The sequence below is a fragment of the Melospiza melodia genome, chromosome 1 (assembly GCF_035770615.1).
Source record: "Melospiza melodia melodia isolate bMelMel2 chromosome 1, bMelMel2.pri, whole genome shotgun sequence".
NCBI lineage: Eukaryota > Metazoa > Chordata > Aves > Passeriformes > Passerellidae > Melospiza > Melospiza melodia.
In genome coordinates this window covers 44,670,956-44,694,141 of record NC_086194.1, presented here as the reverse complement: position 1 = coordinate 44,694,141, position 23,186 = coordinate 44,670,956, and the positions used below count along the sequence as shown (strand labels likewise).

The following is a 23,186-nucleotide window of genomic DNA, read 5'->3' as shown; positions in this document are numbered from 1 at the left end:
GGTAGAAATACTTATTGACCTGAGAATGGGATTTTATTGAACCAGCCAGTCTTAACCTTGTAGAGATGGAGTAGTTCCAGCCGGAGCAGAATAAACTGGCACCCATAAAGTCTTCATCCACCAGTTTTGACCTCATCCTGGAAACCAAGCTTTTTCAGGGGAGAAGAAACTTGCCCCCCTTTTGCAATGTGTCACAGGAAGTGCTATTTCCTATTTTCAGATAAATGTTCGTTCACAAAGAAGAAGCACCCACAGTTAGACCAGCTTGATGGAACAGTGAGTAGCTGATTTTTTTCCCTTATCTTTCCATCTAAATGTATGTATGTTTAAGATTAATTCTCTGGGTGGGGAGTCACTGTGCCTAATGACTGTGGCAGTAGAGCTGACATTGAAGCAGAGATAATATATTTGGGAAAAATTGGGTCTTGTAACTAGCTTAGAGCTTGGGATAAAGCTAAATGTGAAAGCAGAGAATTCAACTGGACAATTGGTGTAGAAAATGATAATCTGTTTTTGTACCAGAAACGTATTGGATCTTGGTTTTGAAGCAGTTCCAGGAGACTGATAGCTTGAAGTTGCATTCTGCTAAGGATAAAAATTGGTCAGAGTTTAAATCCTTCATGTTTAACTTAAATGCTCCATATCCAAATCACATCTTGCTCTGTCAGATGCAGTTGGCAGGTGTTCTCCATCCCTATCCTATCCTATCACATGGTTTCTCTGTATTATTCAAACATTTAATCTGTTAAAAGTGTTATTTCATTATAATTTTTTTAAAGAGATATTGTGACTGTGTCCTCTTTTTAATGTGATGTCTCTGAGTCACCACATTAGAAAGTCTTTACTCCATACCTCAGCTACATCCCAACGAGGTATCAGTTTTATATCCAGATGGCAATTTTTGTTAATGAGGGTTTACATTAATAAAAATCATCAGTACTACCCTGGAATTTTTCTACTCACACACAAGAAAAGGTGAGCTCCTCTGCTTGTATATGAGCAAAAAAAAAAAAAAAAAAACTACAAAACTACAACAGCTTACAAATTCTTTTTCTTTTTTTTTTTTTTTTTACATTCTTGGGAGAATTGCACTGTCATTTGTCTGGAACAGCTGGCAGCAACAAAGCAGGGGGCTTGAATCTTTCAGTGTAGAGACCCTTGGAGCAGTAACAGGACATCACATGATCCTATGGCATATGCTGGCAACCTCCACTCCAAGCTATTAGCTTTCCATTTTGTACTTGAGTTCATCCTCAGAATGGTTGTGACTGCAACTGCTGCCTGAACTACTCCAAATTCAATGTTTTATCAGATACTGAAAAACCCCCAAACCACATCAGAGCAAAAAAACCCCTAACAGACATACTAGCACAGAAGTTAGCTTACACAAGAGAAGAGCCTATATACTCATTTACTCATGATTTGGAGGAAGATACTTAATCTATGTCTCAAATTTCTCTTTCTCAGATTGCTAATTTTCAGTGCTTATGATATTCTTTTACTGCACATTTGTTTAGGTAAGAACGCATCCTCCTTCTTTTGTCTTGAGGCCTGAGACTGACTCTATTTAACTGCAGAAAAGCTCAGAATTTTTGCCAGACTGTCTTTCTGTTTTTGTTGGAGAATGTAAACAATCAGATCCTGAGGGCTCACAGAGAATTAAGCCTGCTCTTTTCAGCCCAGAATATATTTTACTTTCAAAGTTTTGCAGGGTAGAAAAAACCCATCAGTTAGGAGGCAAGTAATTCTGAATGCTTCTAATGCTCAGCTGTTAGAAAAGAGGAAGAGGTTTCCCAGGCAAAGTTTAATTTTGGAAGGGGCTCTTTACCCAGTCAAATCCTGAAAGAAATCCTGTGGTCACTACCACATGAAAAGTTGTTTTTGAGGGAAACTATCAGTTTAGAGTCTTACACAGAATATTTAGTTTACATTTCCATCTTTTCATTCATCTTTCCTGGTAACTCAGGAAAAGTTCTTACTTTTATGCTTGCTCTCCAAGCAAGTGCAGGTGTTTGTGCATAGATTTCTCTGCACTTTTGCTCCTCCTAGAAAGTCAAAGGCAAAGTTAAAGAGGTAGGGCAGGAAACACTGGGTACCCTCTTGCAGAGCCTGCTACGAGAATATGTGGTATTATTTTTTGTTATTTAAGTTTCAGTATTACTCAGTGTTATGTTGCACTTCTCTCTCTTCAAAAATGCCCTAGATGCTGCTGACACATACTTTTAAGCTGACTACAAGTCATTGAGCAATTTCTTTTTCTGTGTGCCACATGCTGGCATTTGTGAAAGAAGGAGAGTGAGGGTGAGGGCAGTAGCACTGTGTTACCTGCTCATACGTTTCTAAAGAGAAATCTTTTCTTAAATTGAAAAAAGGTGAAGGGAATTTTGGGAAGGTCATTTGGTTTTGAGATAAGGAGCTCCATTCATGCACAGATGCTCTTGTAACTTGTAGTTACTACGAGTTCTGGTTTCTGAGGGGAAGCTTTGTCCAAATCCCCTCTAGACCACAGCAGACTCATTGGGCTGTGACAAATGTCACCCCTGAATAAGTCACTGCAGCAACTCAGGAGCTGCTTTGCTTGAATGACATGACAACATCATGTCTGATAGTCCTGCCAACACCTAGACATCTTCTAGCTAAAGTGACACTGTAGATAGCAGCTAATGCTCAAGAGCTAATGAGGCTCCTCCCAAAGCAGCCAAAATACAGAAATCTGGAAAGAGTTCAGGGCTGCACCTTCATTACAAGAATCTCTGATGTTGCCATAAGTGCAGCTTTGTTAAAACTTAGAGAAATGAAATTACATTTATTTGGGCTCACAAATTTACAAGTGTTCAGCGAACCAAATTTTATCCCATCTAAGATGTAACTCAATGTTCTTTGCATGAATTTTTTTTTCCAGGGTCCTGGTATTTGGCACAATACTTGGCTAAACCTCTCTGTATCCAGCTTCTTTGGCAACTCAGAACACAACCAGTCCTCCAAGGGGAAACAGCTGCAGCCTCTTATTGGACTGTTCATGTGTTTAGATACTCTTACATGGTTAAAGACATGATAAATTAGTAAGTTCTCCTCTTATATGTCTACGTTAACCTTGGCATGTTGCCTACTTTTGCAAAAATCATTCAGAATTTCTGTTAGCAAACAAAATTACTCTCTTCATGCAGAAACAGTGGGATTGTGGTCAGAACAGGGGGCACTGATGGGCACATGCAGTACAGAAAATTCAAATAATTAGGACTTTCTGAATATTCATGTGTAGTTTTGGACAGAAAAAAAAAAGGAGATAAAATAAGTAAATACAAGTTCTCAAATCAGAATTGCTCCAATTATGTTTGAACAGCAGAACAGCAGAGATAAACCTGGAGATCTCTTTGCTGTAGCACACTTATTTCTGAAGACATCTAGATAATCTAGGAGCCAAAACCAGACATCATGTCAAGGGCTACAATTTCTGCAGAAGATGCTTCTCTCTGCACAAAAATGAAAATGGGAAATATGGTTAGAGATAAATGAAAAAATTAAAATCAAGTGCAACCAGTAATAGAGTTTTTTATTCAAGTCAGTTTTCTAGAGTTCTTTGTGATTAACACTGCTTGTGTGCAAAAGAGAAGCATTTTTTAAAAAGCATCTCAGAAAATATTTGTAAAATTTTTTACTTGTTTTGAAAAGGAGGACCATACAAATACGGTGAGATTTCCTACCAGGTCAGAGCCAGTGAATAAAACAACCTCAGCACAGTCTGTCTTTCTAGCCAGGGTCAGCGTCAATTGTACAGGGCAAGAGCTGATATGTGATGATGGGAAGGTGAGCTTGGTCTGACTGGGATGGACTTACTTTTCTTCCCAGCAGCCCTTATGGTGATGTCTTTTAGGTTTGTGAGCACAGTTGAGACAGGTGACCCAAAGTGACCAAAAGGATATTCTGTGCCATACAACATCACACTCAGAAATAAGACTAGGAGCAGAGGGGAGTTTTTTCCATTGCTCAAGGACTGCATCTGCCTGCTTGTTGAACATGGCAAGCACTCCTCTTTGTATTTATTACCTCTTGCGAACGACTGAGGGAGCTGGGGTTGTACAGCCTGGAGAAAAGGAGACTCAGGGGTGACCTTATCACTCTCTTCAACTTCCTGAAGGGTGGCTGTGGTGAGCTGGGGGTCGGTCTCTTTCTCCGGGCAACAACAGACAGAACAAGAGGACACAGTCTCAAGCTGCGCCAAGGGAGATACAGGCTAGAATTAAGGAGGAAGTATTTTACAGAAAGAGTGGTCAAATACTGGAATCATCTACCAAGGGAGGTGGTAGAGTCACCATCCCTCGAAGAGTTTAAAAAAGACTGGATGTGGCACTTGGTGCCATGATCTAGTTGAGATGTTAGAACATGGGTTGGACTCAATGATCTTAAAGGTCTCTTCCAACCTAGAATTTCTGTGATTCTGTGAATTCTATATTCAGCTTTTTCTCAACCTGAAAGTTTCTTTTCTTCAGCACTTCTGATCCTGCTGTGTGGAAGTGAGTGGGTTGACCAGATGGGGCCTTAGTTGCTGGCTGGGCTCAACCCTTCACAGGACACAAGGCTTGGATAGCAAAGAAGACAAATCTGTAGGGAGTCAAACTTCAGTTTTGTTGCTCCCACAATTATTTCCTGCTGGTGTTACTACTCAAAATAAATTCCAAACTTTGAAGAAAATAAAAGTTACTTTCTTTTTATACAGATACAAAGATTCTACAAGGCTAAGTGCACCAAGGCAGGTTTAGATCAAATATTAGGAAAAAATTCTTCACTGAAAGGGATATCAAGCTCTGGAACAGGTTGCCTGGAGAAGTGGTTGAGTCACCATCCTTGGAGATATTTAAAAGCTGTGTAGATGTGACACTTAGGGACATGATTCACTGGTGGACTTAACAGTGTTAAGTTAATGGCTGGACTCAATGATCTTAGAGGTACCTGTCTGTCATGAAGTGTCTGATCAAAGCAGTCATGATGCACAGGAAGACAGAGCAGCCCTTTAAACAGACAGCAAGTAGCTCTCTCTGAGTGGCTACCAAAGGCATTGATTGCATTTCCTCACTAAGTGAGCAGAGAGCACTTTTGGTCCCTCTGACACTTCACAAAATCCTCTGCCCAGCTTCTCATGGGTCACACAGGAATTCTTCTGTGTTCTCTGGGGTCTATGAGAAAACAGTAGTCCTGAGCTTTTCAGAGATCAAGTTAAACAAATCTATGCTTCTGCATCTGGCTCACAGTCCTACCAGAGTCATGGGAAAAGGGGAGGCTTTGGCAGCTGTAGGGGCTGACACCCAGATCTGTTCTTATAGGGGAAGTCCAGTCCCTCCAACCATCCCAAAATCAAAACAGAAGGGACAGAGGGTTTGCACAACCCTTGCACTTCCTCATTGTTGTCTTACTGGAAACACTGACTGACAAAGGGTGAAGAACAACATCACAAGAACAAGAACAACTGTAGTGCACACTCTTAGCCACAGCCATATCGCTGCCTTTTGCCTTTGTGCCCCCTCCAAGACACTCTACCAATCTGAACTTTGCAGCTCCTGAATAAGGCTGTAAACAACTACTGAAACAAGGAATCAAAACTCCTTACATCCCCAAACAGCAGTGGAGAGGCCTTTCAGCAAACAGGAAGATGCCACACCAGAAACAGGTATTAGAGGCCATTCCAATGGAAACTCTTTTGCATTGTTTGCTAAGGTCTTTGTCTGTTCTCTCCACAGGACCATGAACCAATTTCATTCCAGAGGTACCTGAAACCAGCACACTTCCACTGCCTACACCTGCCCTAGGCTCTGTAAAAGACCCAGTGTTTGCCATTTTAACCCAGATCAACACTGCCAACTTTCCACTCTTCAACACCCACAATAGCACAGGTAGGTATGTTTAATACTGTCCTACTTCCCACAGGCATTAAGGCTCCCAAAATGTCACTTGAAGCAACCTGAGGAAGTGCTTGAAGTCAGCTGTTTTTCATCCATTTCACAGTGCCTTTGCAGGCACCATTTACACCTGAGCAATGCCTGGTCCTCCATGGGTGAGGGCTACAGGATGGACCAGCATGATGAGCAGGTAGCCAGATCCCAATGAGAAGCAGGACGATGCTCTGCAGGCCAGGCACAGTGCTCTCCTTGCCTTCCTGGCTTTCTACACTCCTCTGGAAAGCCGCTGATGAGCACAAGAGCCCCAAACTACCCACAACTCATAAATTCATCCATCCTCTCCCTCTGGGTCAGGCAACTGACAGGCTCTACTGAGGAGGAAAAATGCACATGACAGTGTACACATGGGAAATGACACACTTCCAACATGCAACAGTGTGATTCCCCAGATGTATAGATGGGTTTCCTGGGAGCTCTGCAATTTCATTCTCTTTCACACCTTGACATCATAATGCTTGTGTGCTCATCAGCAAAACTCATTTCAGATGAGAAGATCACCATGTTTCATTCTCTTCACTGCTAAACTTGGAGATTCTTCTAGTTTAATGGTCTTTTATTCCTTTCCAGACCAATACACCATGGGAAATGAAACCACAGACCACATCGACTGGTCAGTGACAACAGAAATAGACTATGGCGATTCGGCACCATGCATGGGAACTGAGGAAAAGCACTTTGCAGCAAAATTTTTGCCACCTCTTTATTCTTTAGTGGTGATATTTGGCCTGACAGGCAACCTGCTTGTTGTCCTTATCCTGGTCAAATACAAGAGGCTGAAGAGTATGACTGACATCTACCTGCTCAATTTGGCAATTTCTGATCTGCTGTTTGTGTTTTCTCTCCCCTTTTGGGCTTATTATGCAGTTCACGACTGGATTTTTGGGGAGGCGCTCTGTCGAATTCTGTCAGGTGTCTACCTCCTTGGCTTCTACAGTGGCATCTTCTTCATAATCCTGCTGACCCTGGACAGGTACCTGGCCATAGTGCACGCGGTGTTTGCTTTGAAGGCCAGGACAGTTACCTACGGCATCCTCACCAGTGTTGTCACCTGGGCAGTTGCTGTTTTGGCTTCTGTCCCTGGGGTACTATTTCAGAAAACTCAAAAGGAAAGTATAGGCTATACATGCAGTGCTCATTATCCAAGTGATTCCATAATAAATTGGAAGTACTCTTTTATTCTAAAGATGAACATCCTGGGACTTATTGTTCCAATGCTCATTATGATTTTCAGTTACTCACAAATTCTAAAAACATTGTTGAGATCCAAGAATGAGAAAAAACAGAAGGCGGTCAGACTTATTTTTGTAATCATGATTTTTTACTTCATCTTCTGGACACCATTCCATATTTGTTCTTTTTTGCATGCATTTCAAAATCCACTTTTCATCCCAACTTGTGAACTTCAAAGTCAGCTGGAGAAAGCAATTCAAGTTACAGAAACAATCTCAATGATCCACTGTTGCATTAATCCTGTGATCTATGTATTTGTTGGAGAAAAATTTAGGGCATATCTTTATATCTTTTTCCGAAAGCAAGTTGCACCTCACCTCTGCAAAAAATGTCCAAGTCTGTATCGTGAAAAGTTGGAAAGAGCCAGTTCCACATTCACACAATCCACTGCGGAGCACGACATCTCTACTGGACTGTAAAAATACATCAGAACATTAGTTAATAAATTTTGCATCACTTGCTTTGCCTTAAGGAGTGGCACATCCTTAAGGCATCCTGGGTCACATCAAGATTTAAGTAGGGCCCAGACAAATATGATGGTGCTTTTTTACAAAAATCTATCCACTGAGGTTTATTGAGAGGGGACTACAATATTGACAAGTCTAAGGGGTAATAAGATCACAAGATCCTAGTGGGACCATTTAACTCAATAATTTTTTTGTTCTGCCAATAGTGCGGTCATTTTTAAACGTAATCCTTTAAGAGCTATTACTAAGTTATAGCATTTTGGTTTTTGCTTTTTAATTTTATGTCTGCCATATAATCATTCAGTTGCTTTTTTCCAAAGAGTGGTTTTAATCAGCAACATTGTGATTTTTGTGGGTGCAATTCTTCAAGCAACTACACACATCAAGTTTGCTGACTATACAACAAGACAATCATGCACTCCTAAAAAGTGTGAGCTTGCTTCTGACAAGTCATATCCCTCCAAGAAAAAAATAAAACAAAACTAAACTAAACCAATAAGGCCCCTTCAGCAAAGATCTGCAAGACCTGAATGAAAATTACCTTGGTATGTGAAATGCAAGTTTCTGTATGAGCAAAATATCAGGACCCTCTGAAGGATGTGAGCACAGTACTGAGAGCAGGCCTCCCTAGTTCTGGACAGGTAAATCATGTGCAGAAGAAGAGTTGGCACAGCAACACGTGACACTGGTGCTCAGGTTAGGCTCCTGCATGGGAAAAACATGCTCTTCACATGCACAGCAACTTTGACTTTTGGGATACACTTCTAGGAAGACAGTGGCCTTGGAACTGCAAAATCAGCCACTTCCAGACAAGGCATATCTTCCTGCCTTCCCAGGAGAAGAGTGCCTCTTGCCAACTGGTGCCTCAATGAGACCTGCATGCTGATTGAAGACTCCAGACCCTTGGCCTTCTGGTGTACATTGGCCATATATTTATTCCACCATTGAGAGTTTCCCTGTAAAAGAAAGGAATTCTATGGACACGGAGTTAGCAAAGAAGAGGAAGAAGGAGCATAGTACACAATTTCCTACTTCAAACTGTAAAGAAGTGCAGGTGTGCACTCCTTACGCAAGTGAGCTGGCCTTCTGGTTTTTTCCCCTTTTCTTTGGAAGGGCACAGCTCATGCGTGCAAGGACTTGCTCATGGAATTCTGGAGGGGCAGGTTCAACTAACCTCCAGCAAGGACACCAGAGGGAATTCCATGCTACTTAAGGTCAGGCATGTGATGTAGATGCCTGAATTAACAGCAAATCTCTTCAAGGTCCCTCAGTGGTCAGTAGAGAATAAGAAGTCCCTGAGCCAGAAGCAGTCATGGGATTTAGTCTCAGGGGAAGATTACCTGTCCAACTGTGGAAGGAACCTGAAAATGTCAGCCTCTTAATTTGGCTATCAGATGCCTTTATCTAGGTGGTGCAAATACTCTTCTTGCTATTGCCTTAAAATGCCTGGGCACTGCTTCTATTTGTTAGCTTTTATCCCATCAGCTATTGTATCCTTGTGAGGTTAATAGCCACAGATAGACTACACAAAGACCAAACTATCCTCACAGTAAACTTTCTGGTGTAAAAATAGTAGTTTTTCTTTCTTCCCTGCTTTCTTTACTGAAACAATGTGAAAGCACCTTTTTCATTTTAAAGCATAAATTAGTTCAGTGCAATACAAATCCGACTGTAACAGTGATATTTCTACTGCTGTGTTTAACTGTAAATCCTTCTCTTATTGGAATTAAATTTCTTCCTGTTTTCATGTTAATGCAGTGTAATTAATAAAATCAGTGTCTGGAAATCTGTGTATACTTGTTCTCTTCTGTAAGCAAAAGGATGTTGGCTCTGATCTCAGAGTGGAGATGAGAAAAAGACAAATGGGCACTTGCAATACCACACTGCAAACCAAGGAAACACAGAAGTCGAGAAGATTTTGCAGCTGGCCCAGCTTTTATCCATCATCAAACTTCAGAAGAGGAACATACAATAGCTTTGGAAAAAGTCTGGGGCCACAGATTTTAAATTAGTGAGATTTGGAGAAAGAGGTTTGTGTGTGTTATAAACAGAGAAAGAGTGGCAATAAAAGATGTCGCTAAATTAACATTGGGATAAAACCAGAATTCTCCATAGATTCTCTGCATCTATAATTTTATAGATCTCCTTGCACCATATAGACTGATCCCAGATAAGCAGTGTGCCTCTTGTCCCAAGTTTTATGTGTAAGGAAATTAAGCCCTCAAAGTTCAGTATCAAAATGTGCTTCTGCTTCACCCTGCCATTCTCCCTGCTTCATTGTGCCCATTCCTTTTGTTTAGCCTATGATCCACATCTCCTTCTCTCCCCTGCACACTGTTCTTATCTATCCACCACAGGATAAGCAAAATTTTATAACCACTCCCCACTCCTCTTTTTCTTTTTTTTTAATCTAATTTCAATCTTCTATTTTGTGCTGTAGGAGCACAAATAAACTAAAACATTATGCTGTTGTTATGTGCCTAAGCAAGATAATCCTTGATTCTTCATTGCAGCTTTGCAACTTACAGTTATGAAACTCCAAAATAAACATCTGTCCTTCCACTGAAAATTACAGGAGGGATAAATAAATAAAAGAATATAAGAACAAATTTACATGGTATCTTGTTGCAGTTAATTAGAAACAAGGAAAGTGCTAGGAGAATAACATGACACTGAGCAGGTTAAACAGCACAGCAGTCAGATACTGCTCATTTTGAAATTTAATTTTGCTGCTGTTTTCAACTGCTGATGCCTACTGCCCTTCACTAGGAAGTGTTTAGTGTGGTCACTGGGGCCTCAGAAGCAACACTCCTTAATAAAGTAATAAAAAAATTAAGCTAACAGAGGGAAAATTCTGGTGTATTTAGAATATCTATACCAACCAGGCCAGAACAAAAGGGTGCAATATGCTTTGTACCCATATTTTGGTGACACTTCCCTACTAGGAGCTGTATTTTATTGAAAAAAATTGAATAGAAGGATTTAAAAAAAGGATGTTGTAGTTTGTGTCACTGCCAAGATGTTTTGTACGTCTGGTGACAGCGAGAGCAATGTTGGTTTGAATGTTTGAAGTCTGGAATGACTGATGCTGGGAAGGTGGGACCCCAGCACTCAGAGAGAGGAGGGCAGCATTTTTAGAAACACAGTTTTGCCAATATGCAAAACTGCACAAGCCTCCAAGTGATGCTCAGCTCTCCAGAACTGTCTACAGGGTTGTGCCAGTAGGATGCTACCCATACAACACAACCTATCCTGATAGCAGACTTTTTGAATGGAATGCAAACCAAATAGATGGAAGCAAAAGAGCCATCTGGACATAGCTTGCAGGGACACTAATATAAGGTATGGACAATTACAGACTATATCTAACCTTTGACTCTTGAAAGTACTTTCTGGTTTTTAGGGGCTGGCATTGTCCTGAGCATGGATTCTTTCACCTGATATGCAAGAAGCCGATTCACACATGCAGTTGAGATATTTTTTTTCTTTTATATCTGGGCAGAGATGGGTGCTAGGTCACGAATCTGCAAAGCTAGCACACCTTCAAAATGCCAGGTGATCATTTTTATACACTTTGAACAATAAAAGATTGACATTTCCCACATATGTACCAACCTAAAGCTGAAGTCCTTGGCTTTGCATTCTCTGATCTCCATTTAAGGGAGTGCACACTTCCTTCACCCTGCGTGCCCTTTGAAGAAGGGGGTTTTGTGAGTAAGAGGCAATCATAGTCATAGGCAGGTATTTAACTCTGTTAATGACTAAGCAAACTTCTTTGGCTTTATCAAAAGTTTCATTTTATTTGTAGCTTAACTTATAGTGTTCTCCTGTTCTTACTTCTCAGGTTTTAGATTTTGGTTCCTGCATGTTTGGTTTCTCCTTCACTTTTCCTAAGTTCTTTAATTTATTCTGCACTACAGTGAATTTTTAACTCTCTCAAGCTACTTTATTGCCTTACTGGCATATACTTTCTCATCAAACAGACTCTGTTCACCCTTTGTGTGACCTAGTTTTCACTGGGAAGAAATTTGGTGTCTGATTTTCCCAGCCTCCTTGATAAAAGGTCCAGGATTTACAAGTACACAGGAGGAGCATACCCCATGCATGGACAAGATAGCCCCAAAACACCAAACTCTAGACCTAGAATTTATGTACTATTAATGTACCTGAAAAAAACCCCAAAGTGTGTGAATTGAAGGCCTGTGTAAAAATTAGATTCTGAGAGATTAAATTTTGTGAAATGCATAATTGTGGCCCAAAAGTAAAATCTAATGTATAATGACAACCCTTTGCCTACAAATTGGTAGAGCATACATCACAAACATGGATAAAAATAGTAGAAGGAAGCAACGTTCTCTTCCTTGCTGCATAAGGAAACATTGTTCAGTAAGAGCAGCTTGGAGAAAGCCAAAACAAAAATCATATAATGACAATAAGAGATAGGATGTGCTGCAATAAGAGATAGGATGTATAATGACATATGTGACAGATTTACAATGAAGAAAGAAAGAGCATAAAAATAATAGGTGAAAGAGCCCCCAGCCTTTGATGTTATTGACAATAAAGAGCAATGTGTAGAAATGTTCATCAGCTTTAGAAATGCTTGTGTCTTCCAGCGTTTGGTTTTGTTACCTATCTTCTTTTACACCTATTTGTGAAGTGTTTTGTGTTTTTTTCACTAGTCTCTACGATAGAAATCTTAGGGTGTGGTACATCGTGCTTTCCCCCTGTTCTCCTCAAAAGAATACATTTCACAGATGTTAAGATTGGGTGTGATTGTGATGGTGGCTCAAATGATGAGTCACCAGAATTGAAAGCCTGAAAGAGAAGGCTGATAAGAAAAAATAGCCTAAGCAATAAAGTAGTTTGAACTGGATGTTTTTATTTAGCCTCTTCAAGACAATGACATTTGCCACTGATGAAAGAAAATACATGCCAATACTAACTTAGTTTGGACACAGATGTTGTAAACAGAACAAGTAACAAGATTCATCTAGTTCATGTTCTGTTGTCTTCATTTGACCTCTTCTCCAGATGAAAAGGATTAATCTTTGCTGTAGCGACAGACTTTTAAGAAGACTGCTGTGCTCTATCACACTGTGTATACCTAAGAAAGGCATTTGTCATTCTGCCCCAGGATTCCTTCTTCCGCCCAGCCTTTCTTCTTCAGGTGCTGCAAGTTTGCAATAACTTGAATGGAAACTGTAAGTTGAATTTTCAAGTCTCTGTACCCATCATTATACTCGCTGACACTTGTGTATCACAGTGGTACGTGAGGTTTTGGCAGTCCTAGTAGCCAGTCTGGTACCAGTGTAAGTCTCACATGAATTACAGCATCTCCTCTGGGAGTGCCATATCACTCAGACACTGATGCTTCAGTGTGGTGGGCTGAGTGCTGTAAAAATGAATCATACAATCAAACATTGGATAGGAGAGACTGACAGATGCAGAGAAGAGAAAGTGAGAGAGCATTAAGATGATCAGTCCCAGATTAGTGCATTAAAGTTTCAGACTAGGTGGGAGACCAATTCCTGCAGGAAAGATCTTGTCCTAACAGCATTGATGAACAGCACATCACCCAATGCCCCACAAACTGCACAAGGGGATTGGGCTTGCCCACAGCCTCATGCAAGACCTGACCAAATCTGGCCTCCCAGCAGCTCTGCTTATCTGCAGCTGGGGTAGAGCTAATTGTAGATATCCTGCAGGTGCTGGCAGTAAAGCCACACAACACAGGACTTGGGCTGCCAAGTACCTCAGCAGTTCACACTCTGGAGATTTTCTCATCCAGCTGTAAGAGGCAGCTGGTGAGCAGACCAAGTGCATTCCCCTTATTCAGCTGTTAACAACCGTGAGTGGCAGAGGCCCCCTGTTGGTGTGCAATACTCTTCATCAGTAAATAACGTGCCACACTGCGCTTGCTGACCAGACTGAGCTATGGGAGCTAAAACCAATAATCAACAAAATCAAACACATTAATAAAGCCAATGAATCCATAGGAACAAGGGACTTTTTTCTGAAGACCAGCCTACCACAGGTCTTATTTTAAAGCAGTAGCGGTAGTTGATCTTGTTATTGTTAGTCAAAATGCTGTAGACAAGTTTTGCAGGAGCATATTTTAGAATTAAAAAGCTTGATAAAAAACAGGCAAGTCCAGCAACAGGTTTAAGACTGTTTCCTCTGCTCCTGTGATGTGAAATTATGAAAGGGTTTAGAGTCTCCAGTAGTTAAGTAACATACAGGAATCAATGCAATCTTCATGAAGAGATAATTAAAATATGTATTAATTTTAGTATGTAGATTGTTTAGAAATCATATATTGAAAAAGTAATTTGACACAATACCTTGTTTCAGAATGATAAGCATTCAGTATGAAAGCAGAATTTTTTATCCAGGAAAGTTAGGCAGTAATTGGAACTTTATTTAGGTGTAGTGGAAACAGTATTAGAAGCAGCTATTTCCACTGACTGTGTAGGCGGTCTAATAAAGTCAGTCCATCAACCATGGTGGGGTGAACATACCCTTAGAATACCCTTCAGGGGGCTTTAATTTTTATCCTGAGACTCCAGCCTTTAAAGAGCTCATTGGAACAGCTGATTAGGAAAGGAAGAGAAAAATTGATTTGTACTATGGAATAAAGATTAGTCCTCGTGCAAAGAAGGGTTGACAAGGGAAAAGAGAGTGAGCTTTTCACTCTTTACTGTCTCCCCACAGATCTGAGGGATAACTCAGAAGTTGTGATTCCCTTGACTTCCATTAAGGAATGGCAGCATTCAAATAAAGGTATCTTTGTGCTTTTGTTTTAAAATCTTTTAAGGATACCAAGAGTCAATGCAGAAAAGGGATCCCTCTATAGCCTTCACTGATGGGATGAGATCCTCCAGAACCCTACCAAGAGATGTCAATGTGAGGCAGGGAGTGGTACTTCACCAGGTATCTTCTCAGGGGTTCTCTCTAAAGGGTTCTCTGACATTTGGTCAGGCACCATTCCCTTTCTTGCTTTCTGTATTTTTCCTACATCCTTTGTCATTTCTTTGATGTCCAGGAAGGATCTAGAAACCTGCTCACAGTGCAGTTTCAGTTTAAAAGCCAGAGGACTCAGCTTCAAGGAAGGAAATTGATAAGAGATCAGATTTTATCAGGCTTTTCTAAAGTTTAATTCCAAAACATAAGTAACAGTGATGATTTAAAAGATCAGACTTTAGTTCTTAGTTCTTAGATCAGACTTTAGCTTTTAGTTCACTACACAGACTAAGTTATAGGCTTATGAGAGGGATTAAAATAAAAAACATAGTCCAGAAGACAAGGTGAAAGAAAAATAGGATTGATCAACTATTCTGAAATATAAGGACTGCAACTCAGAGCAAGACAACAGAAAGTGCAGGTAATTCTGAATAGACGCATAAACTTTATTCAGAGGTTTCACATTTTCTTAAAGGACAGAAAAAACATAAAAGAAACGTAACAACTTAAAAATGTAAAGGGCTGAACCGCATGTAAATTGTTCTTGATTCAAACAGGTTAGCTAAAAGATAAAATAATTCTATAAACCCTTTTTCTAAAACTATAGTGCTGGGTTGTGAAACTTCAACTCCTAGGAGGATCCTCTAGAATTTCAACATATCTGCACGCCTCAAGAGTTAGACAAGTAACATCTGATGACCCATTTTTAGAAAAAAGAGAACCAGAGAACTGCTCCTTCATTTTTTTTTACATGAGAATAGATATTTTTGCTTGAAGTTTTCAAACTGATACATCCTTCTTCACACAGGAAGACGTGTTTTTGACCTTCTTTTTTGTGACGGACAAGTCATTTTAGCATTACTCATGTTGTAATAATACAAGACATCACCTGCACCACAAGATACATGGTAAGTCATCTTTGCCTCTTTTATTTTTTTTTTACATTTAGTAGCTACATAGGTAGTATGATGTCTGAAGTGAAACATACTAGTGGAATCATGCCAGTGTACTCATCTTTAAAAAGCACGCTGGCAAAATGCATTATATATGTTAAATTAAATACACTATTTTTAAAGGACAAAATCACTAGAAGACTTGAGCCGAGCATCCAGGTAGGGAAAGAAATAAATCTCTAGTGATTGATCTGAGTAAGAAACATAATGGAGTATGCCTCCCTGATTTTGTCTCTGAAAATTATGTGCAATGATAGAAATATTGATTTTAAAACTGTTACTTCAAAACAAAACAGTTTGAATGTTGAGTTATTTAAGAGTACTTATGCTTCTCATAGGATGACTACAGAAAAACTAGTGTTGTGTTTTAGACACTGATTCATGGGATCCTGTTTACATGCAGGACTTTACACTTAGCACTTTACCTCCATTTGCCACAGCTTTAAAATTATTACCATTTTATGGGACTATGCAAATGAACTGAAAGTCACTTTAATAAAATCTTTGCCTTTTAAAACACAGAAAGCTGTGACCTGAAACTCAGCATGAAACAGGGACACGAGTTTACTCATCTTTTCTATGGTGAGCCTTTCTTTTAAAATATGCACGACTGCTACTCTTCTCAAGCAGAGAAACAGAATTTGTATAGCAGATTGCAAGTTTCTGGAAATATTGCATTTATATAAACTGTACTCAAAATTATATTGAAGGGTTTTTTTTTTTAATATCTTTTCTTCAGAGATCTTTGTTGACTACCTTTCAGGGTTTTTTTAATGATCAGGAAACATAAGCCCAGATCCCACCAGTTAGGTGAACAACCTACTCTAGTTAGTGCACTGATTAACCCAATGAAATGTTCCAACCAGTAGCCAACAGTGTCTCCTAAAACATCAAGATTATAGGCTAAAGCACAAACCTGCTTATAGTTATTTTTTCTGGATTCCAAATTAGTATTTTTAGTCTCCATTGTCACCATGTGCTTGATACTATACTCAATTCAGAGTAGTAAATTTTTGCAGAGAGACTTGTGAAGCAAAGGGCTGAAGGAATGGGGCTTGGTTATCAGAAGCAACTGCTCAAAGGGGAAGCCATAGCTTAAGCATGCAAAGAGGGTTGTAAGGAAGGAGAAAAGATGCAGGGAAGATGTGGTAGTCATTCCAGGAAGGCAGAGGAAAAAGAGAGAAGGCATTGAGATAGCAGTTAATGGGAAGAAAGGTCTGTCACAAAAAGAATTATCACAGTAATATCAAGGCAGCATTTTGCTATGAATCCTATCAATCACCTACTCATAAAATCCCACTCTGGGTTTTATGACTTAGTTGTTTTTCATACCCATATTTATGCATGACCATCCCACAGGTGCAAAATGAACAAGACAGGGAGTGCTAGGTCTGGCACTCATCCCATAATCCCAGTATACAGCATGGCTGACATTGTGAATGAGGATACTCAGCTCTGTGCAGGGATGTACTGTCAGGGAATGCCACATGGATCTAGAAAGTCCAGCTGAAAGAAATCTTGAATATTTACTTGGGTAATGCCCAAGTCTCATAATGTTTTGAAGTAAAGAATTTAATGTTTTAAACCAAACACACTTTAAAAAAAAAAGTGTTGCTGAAAGTACTTAAGAAATATAAACCCTTAGCTACTTTGAAATCAAGATATTTACTGACAACAGACAGAGCCACAGCCACTTCCTTTACCAACAAAACCATAACTGCTGCATTGTAACAGCTACATAGTATGACTATGGAAAAAAACTGTTTCACAGAGATTGCCCGAGTTTCCTAAAAGACCGTCTGAAGAGGTCGACAGCACTTATTTTGTCATCAAAAAATTGTATCTGAGCAAAGCTGAGACCCAAACAATTACAATTTGCTAATATTCTCTTACTCCTCATTGTCCAAAAGAAAACTTTACACCATACTCAACATACCAAAGTAATGTCTGAACATAGATGTTGTTGTTCTTATTATTCTTAGGAGCAGAGCTGGTAGCCAGACTCAAAAACTAAGGGAAAGAGCATAACAACCTTTTGCAAAAGCAGCATTTCTTTTTGCACAAGGTGCAGATTTTGCTCCAACAAAGCTTCCTCTTTTGGAGCAGAGGCATATCTGCATTGTGCAGCATAACAATCTCCGTCAGGAGCTGGTAGCAGAACCTCATTTTTAAGGTCAGAGACCTAGAAAATAGCCCCTTCCCCAAGACCTCAGCTTAGGTTTAGCTAAGTCAACCACTTGGACACTGATTAGGGACACTGGCATTTTCAGCAATTTGTTTTTACAGCAGTAAATAGTTTATTCTCCTGAGTGGTTTTATCTACAGGCACAAAGAGATGCTTTGGGGATTTAACAAGCTCTAAGTCAGAATGGACCAGTATGAGCTTGTACCAAAAAGCAGAGCAGGGGCCTGCCTCTCAGTCACTCCAGACATGGGCTGAGTTTCTTCAGTGACATTTAAACTTGCAGAGCTCAAGTGCAGACTGAATGAAATAGTGGTGGTTTCGAGAGTGTGGTCTCTGCAGAAGATGCCTGCAATTACACAGGGCAGAGCACACCACTGAAAAAAGTGCATTCAGAAAAGGAGAGAACACAGGTGCATGACATGAGTGTTCAGGGATCACACAGCAAGCTGGACCCGATGCACTGCCTGAACTCTTCTGCATCGGACACTGTTGCCTTTGTCTAAGAACAGGCATGACATTTCCAGGAACAGGCTGATTTCAAAACTAACATCATGCCATGAGCAGCCACCTGTCTGTCATGAAGTGTCTGATAAAAGCAGTCATGATGCACCGGAAGACAGAGAAGCCCTTTAAACAGACAGCAAGTAGCTCTCTCTGAGTGGCTACCAAAGGCATTGATTGCATTTCCTCACCAAGTGACCAGGGAGCACTTTTGGTTCTCTGACACTTCACAAAATCCTCTGCCCAGCTTCTCATGGGACACACAGGAATTCTTCTGTGTTCTTCTGGAGTCTGTGAGAAGACAGTAGTCCTGAGCTTTTCAGAGATCAAGTTAAACAAATCTATGCTTCTGCATCTGGCTCACAGTCCTACCAGAGTCTTGGGAAAAGGGGAGGCTTTGGTGACTGGAGGGGCTGACATCACAATCACAGCCTTTCTCTGCTCCCAGTGTGTAGCAGAATTTGCCTGACAGCTTTCACAGCTCTGCTGCATGCTCACTTCCCAGGCCCTGACTCCTAGCAAGGGAAGGCCAATCCCTCACAGAATGCCTAAATCAAGAATAGCCATGGCTCAGATTCAATCCGCCATTCCTCTGTTTCTGGCTTAGCTAGGCAGCTGACAGTCTCTACTGAGAAGGAAAAAGGCACACGACAATGCACACATGGGAAATGACACACTGCACACTTCCAACATGAAGCAGTGTGACTGCACAGCTGTATGGATGAGTTTCCTGGGAGCTCTGCAATTTAATTCCCTTGACACCGTAATGCTTGCGTGCTCATCAGCAGAAATAATTTCAAATGAGAACCTCAGCATGTTTCATTCTCACTGGAGATTCCTCTAATTCCTCTAGTTTAATGTCTTTTTTTTTTCTCCTTTTCAGACCAATACACCATGGGAAATGAAACCACAGACTACACTGACTGGCCACTCACAACAGAATTTGACTACAGTGATTCCACACCTTGCCCTGCAACTGATGAAAAGCACTTTGCAGCAAAATTTTTGCCACCTCTTTATTCTTTAGTGGTGATATTTGGCCTGACAGGCAACCTGCTTGTTGTCCTTATCCTGGTCAAATACAAGAGGCTGAAGAGTATGACTGACATCTACCTGCTCAACTTGGCAATTTCTGATCTGCTGTTTGTGTTTTCTCTCCCCTTTTGGGCTTATTACGCAGTTCACGACTGGATTTTTGGGGAGGCGCTCTGTCGAATTCTGTCAGGTGTCTACCTCCTTGGCTTCTACAGTGGCATCTTCTTCATAATCCTGCTGACCCTGGACAGGTACCTGGCCATAGTGCACGCGGTGTTTGCTTTGAAGGCCAGGACAGTCACCTACGGCATCCTCACCAGTGTCATCACTTGGGCTGTTGCCATTCTTATTTCTGTCCCTGGGGTAGTATTTCACAAAACTCAGAAGGAAAGTTCAGGCTATACTTGCAGTGCTCATTATCCATCAGAGCACAGAAATACATGGAAGCAATTCCTCACCTTAAATATGAACATTCTGGGACTTTTTATTCCGATGTTAATCATGATCTGCAGCTACACACGAATTATAAAGACATTACTGCAATGTAGGAATGAGAAGAAACATAAAGCAGTCAGGCTTATTTTCATTATCATGATTATCTACTTTTTTTTCTGGGCACCATACAACATCTGCATTCTCTTGCGTGATTTTCAGGGTGTATTTTCCATCTCTACTTGTGAAGGAAATGGTCAACTGCACAAGGCAATCCAAGTGACAGAAACAATCTCAATGATCCATTGTTGTATCAACCCTGTAATCTATGCCTTTGCTGGAGAAAAATTTAGAAAATATCTTCGCAGCTTTTTCCGAAAGCAGATTGCAGTCCACTTGTCTAAATACTGTCCTGTTTTCTATGCTGACACAGCTGAACGAGCAAGCTCCACCTACACACAATCTACTGGAGAACAAGAAGTCTCTGCTGCATTATGAGCTGTGTGTAGTGAAAAAATGGGATTGACTCTATTGAGATCAATTCTATGTAGAAAGCCTGCTGAATCTTTCCTGGATATTGTCTCTAAGGCAGCTGAAAAAAAAATAATCACAGAATACACATTTACCAAAGTTTGCATTTGCTCACAGACTTGAGTATTTGTAAATATATGAAAAAGATGCAGCAAATTACCTGACTGGGGGCCTGAGCTAGCAGGCTAACAGATTTTCTGAAGGGAACTAGAGGTTATAAAGTCACACTGGTTCTTTGGAAACATCTCTTGACTTTGTGCATCACACAAGATACCTCACTCATTTAAACTCAGTTCCAGTCATATTTTTTACTAGTCTGGTTGTCTATCTCTGTAAATAATGCTAAATTACTAAGGTCCATCATACAGCATAGAACAGAAAATTTTATACACTTAGAATGGACTCTGATATTTCATGGTATATTTTCTTTTGTGTATGGTTGAGTCCTAACCACTTAGATCTTTCTCATAATGGTTCTAACTGCTAGGGGCTAATACCTAAGTGACTTTCAGGTTTGATACTTCTGAAGGGTCTCTTTTACTCATCTGTTCTTTTATATGCTACTCATGCTAAAAAGATAATATAATTGAGCTATCATTAAAAAACTAATGTCCTATAGCTGATCAGAAAATCAGTGTGGTGACAGTATTTTAAAAAATATATTTCATATGGAGCTTTAACCAGGTTGGATCAAAAGTGGAGAGTGAGTCAAGAGTGTTTTAATTTTTAGTGCAGTGATTTTGCTCGCCTTTTTTGTAGCCTCCATAAGAGAAAAACTTTAAAAAAAAAAATGAATGCAGACATAATGGCTATCACCACAACAGTGGCGAAACACATGTGAAAATGATTTCTGAATTGGATTGACACAGATGTTTTTAGAGATAAGTTATAAACATTTAAGTTTACAAAACATCTGAATAAGTAAAAATATTCCCTGTTCTACAGAGTCAAGGGCAAAGGGCATGGACCATTTCTCTTTTGTTTTAGAAGCTGGTATCATTTGGGGGGCTGTGATAATGTTTGGTTTTTTTTTTTTTGCCATTTGAGAGTTTTACAGAGAGAAAAAAATTTCCATAATTAGTAAGACTGGTGGTTAAATATGACTGATTCTCCATAAAACTCAGAACGTGTAAAGCACTTAGAAAACATGAAATTAATATTTGGCTACTCAGCTGCTTAAGACCATACCATAATCACAATATTAATTAATTTGGGCCAATTTCTCCTTCTAACAGTTCTTATATTTCCCCTAAGACATATGGTATTGAACAACTTTGGAGGCAGGAAAAAAAAAGTGAATATTTTGTTTGCTGTTCCTATCCAGGAGGGCAATTTCTGTTTCCCAACTTCTCTAGCCAGCCTTTAAAATAATATTTTCAAAGAAGCAAATGTTTCAAGAAGTCTCAAAGAAATTTTACAGTGGAAAGTGTTTGTGAAAGCAGGAAGTAAAATAGGGAAATCTTATCAAACCACTTGTTTTGTGTTATTTATTTTGTCATATTAAGCACCACTTTGGAACTACATCCACATGAGAGGTGTAACAGAAGTATATCAAACCTTCTGATCTCATTTACAAGATTTTCAGCTGCATACTCTTCTTTAAGGCCCTGTGCATCAATTACTTTCTGGACTTAGTACATGCTTTTAAAATGGGTAAATATATCAGCATAATGAGAAGTACACGCCTTCTAGTCAGGCTTGTTAGTTTTGTTTTTTTTTTTACTTACAGAATACATTTATGAAAAAAAATTTATATTTTATTCTGTCTTGACAAGAACTTTCTCTTGGTCTGAAAAACACCTTTAGGAAACTACTTTCTCTGGAGGGCTTTGATGCCATACACAGTAATGCCTCTTTGTCAGCCTTCTGGGAGCAAAGCACAACAATCAAACATGCGTGGGGACACTGACAAGCTTTCTGAGAGTCATGTCAAAACTGCCCTGATCCTTCTACAGCATGGACCTCTAATCAGGGATCTTTCTAAGCAACAAGCAGCTTCAGAGGAAAGAGGAACTGAGGTCGGTGGCCCAGCATTTCGGCAGCTTATCAAGAGTTCCCATCACTTCACTGGAGAGGCAACACACTTCAGCACATGAAAACAAGTCATATTTCAGCGACTGCAATGTTCTGTGATCCACATTCAAGGAGACAATTGAAAACACAGTATTTGGTTGCACTGCTGGTGCACTCACTCAGTTAAGGACTCTGCCAATAACTGTTATAATACTTTGTATTATACCATCCATTAAAGTTGGCTAACTTTTTTGTTAGACTTCTTGATCCTTTCTCACCTCCATCCCTAATTTTTTAGAATAGCCTGGAAGAATGAAAAAGGAAAATAAATTCCTCTTCATAACACTGAAAGAACAGGTGGGAAAAAAAATTGGGGTTTTACAAATGGGCTAAGAACCAGCATAATCAAATAACCAGCAAGATAATTCCAGTGCTCTTAACTGCTTGTCACTAATAATCTAATAATAAACATGCTATTTGGGTTGTGATTACATGTGATTTTGTTCACATTTACCAATAGGAAAAGCAGTATCTCAGACAATTCATACCAATCCTAGATGATTTATATTAGTGTTTTTAAAAATAAATAAACGCATTAAAAAATTCCAGTGTATTTAGTGACCTAAGTTATTAGGTCATCTAGGTAAAATCTAACAATTACAGAGGACTTGTGTACACCCTTCCCTTCAGTTCTTAAGATTACAGTGCCACCATGTGGTCTCACTGTAAAGTTTGATGCCAACAAACATGCACTACTTCAGGCAGGCTTTTTGTGCTTTTCTCATTCAAAACATTTTTTAGGATGAATTTCTTCACACAAAGGGTGATTAGGTATTGGAATGGACTTTCCAATGGGAGGTACCACTGTCCCTGGAGGTGTTTAAGGAGAGACTGGATGCGGCTCTCGGTGCGGTGCCATAGT

At 39.8% G+C, this 23,186-nt stretch overlaps 2 protein-coding genes across 9 annotated transcripts in view; both read left to right on the top strand.

The window, feature by feature from the left end:
- The window catches only part of LOC134418159 (C-C chemokine receptor type 5-like), a 37,107-nt gene extending 27,670 nt beyond the window's left edge, over window positions 1-9,437 (top strand). The window contains exons 1-4 of one of the 3 annotated variants that reach the window (XM_063156017.1): window positions 230-276; window positions 2,903-3,062; window positions 5,736-5,888; window positions 6,522-9,437. In XM_063156017.1, the coding sequence (XP_063012087.1) occupies window positions 6,533-7,603 (1,071 nt within the window). In that variant the 5' untranslated portion in view covers window positions 230-276; window positions 2,903-3,062; window positions 5,736-5,888; window positions 6,522-6,532 and the 3' untranslated portion in view covers window positions 7,604-9,437. Of the gene's footprint in view, window positions 1-229; window positions 277-2,902; window positions 3,063-5,735; window positions 5,889-6,521 lie in introns of those variants that run through there. The other 2 variants (XM_063156028.1, XM_063156039.1) reach the window with 2 other exon arrangements.
- A 1,480-nt stretch (window positions 9,438-10,917) lies between these two features.
- On the top strand, window positions 10,918-22,523 carry LOC134418143 (C-C chemokine receptor type 5-like). Of its 6 annotated transcripts, none has more exons than XM_063155974.1 (4): window positions 10,918-10,993; window positions 15,423-15,522; window positions 16,090-16,149; window positions 19,137-22,523. In XM_063155974.1, the coding sequence occupies exons 3-4, from the start codon at window positions 16,113-16,115 to the stop codon at window positions 20,216-20,218; spliced, it is 1,119 nt and encodes a 372-aa protein (XP_063012044.1). In that variant the 5' UTR covers window positions 10,918-10,993; window positions 15,423-15,522; window positions 16,090-16,112; the 3' UTR covers window positions 20,219-22,523. The 6 variants fall into 6 exon arrangements, with proteins under 6 accessions (XP_063012044.1, XP_063012075.1, XP_063012035.1 ...); XM_063155965.1 differs by lacking the exon at window positions 10,918-10,993 and adding an exon at window positions 14,877-15,035; XM_063155957.1 differs by lacking the exon at window positions 10,918-10,993 and adding an exon at window positions 14,877-15,035 and having other exon boundaries at window positions 15,222-15,522.
- The last annotated feature ends 663 nt before the right edge of the window (window positions 22,524-23,186 follow it).

Bases quoted from the DNA above. Each gene is read 5' to 3' on its own strand.
- LOC134418143 (XM_063155974.1), top strand. From the start codon at position 16,113: ATGAAACAGGGACACGAGTTTACTCATCTTTTCTATG. The intron at 16,150-19,136 runs GTGAGCCTTTCT...TCTCCTTTTCAG, and splicing joins GTTTACTCATCTTTTCTATG to ACCAATACACCATGGGAAAT.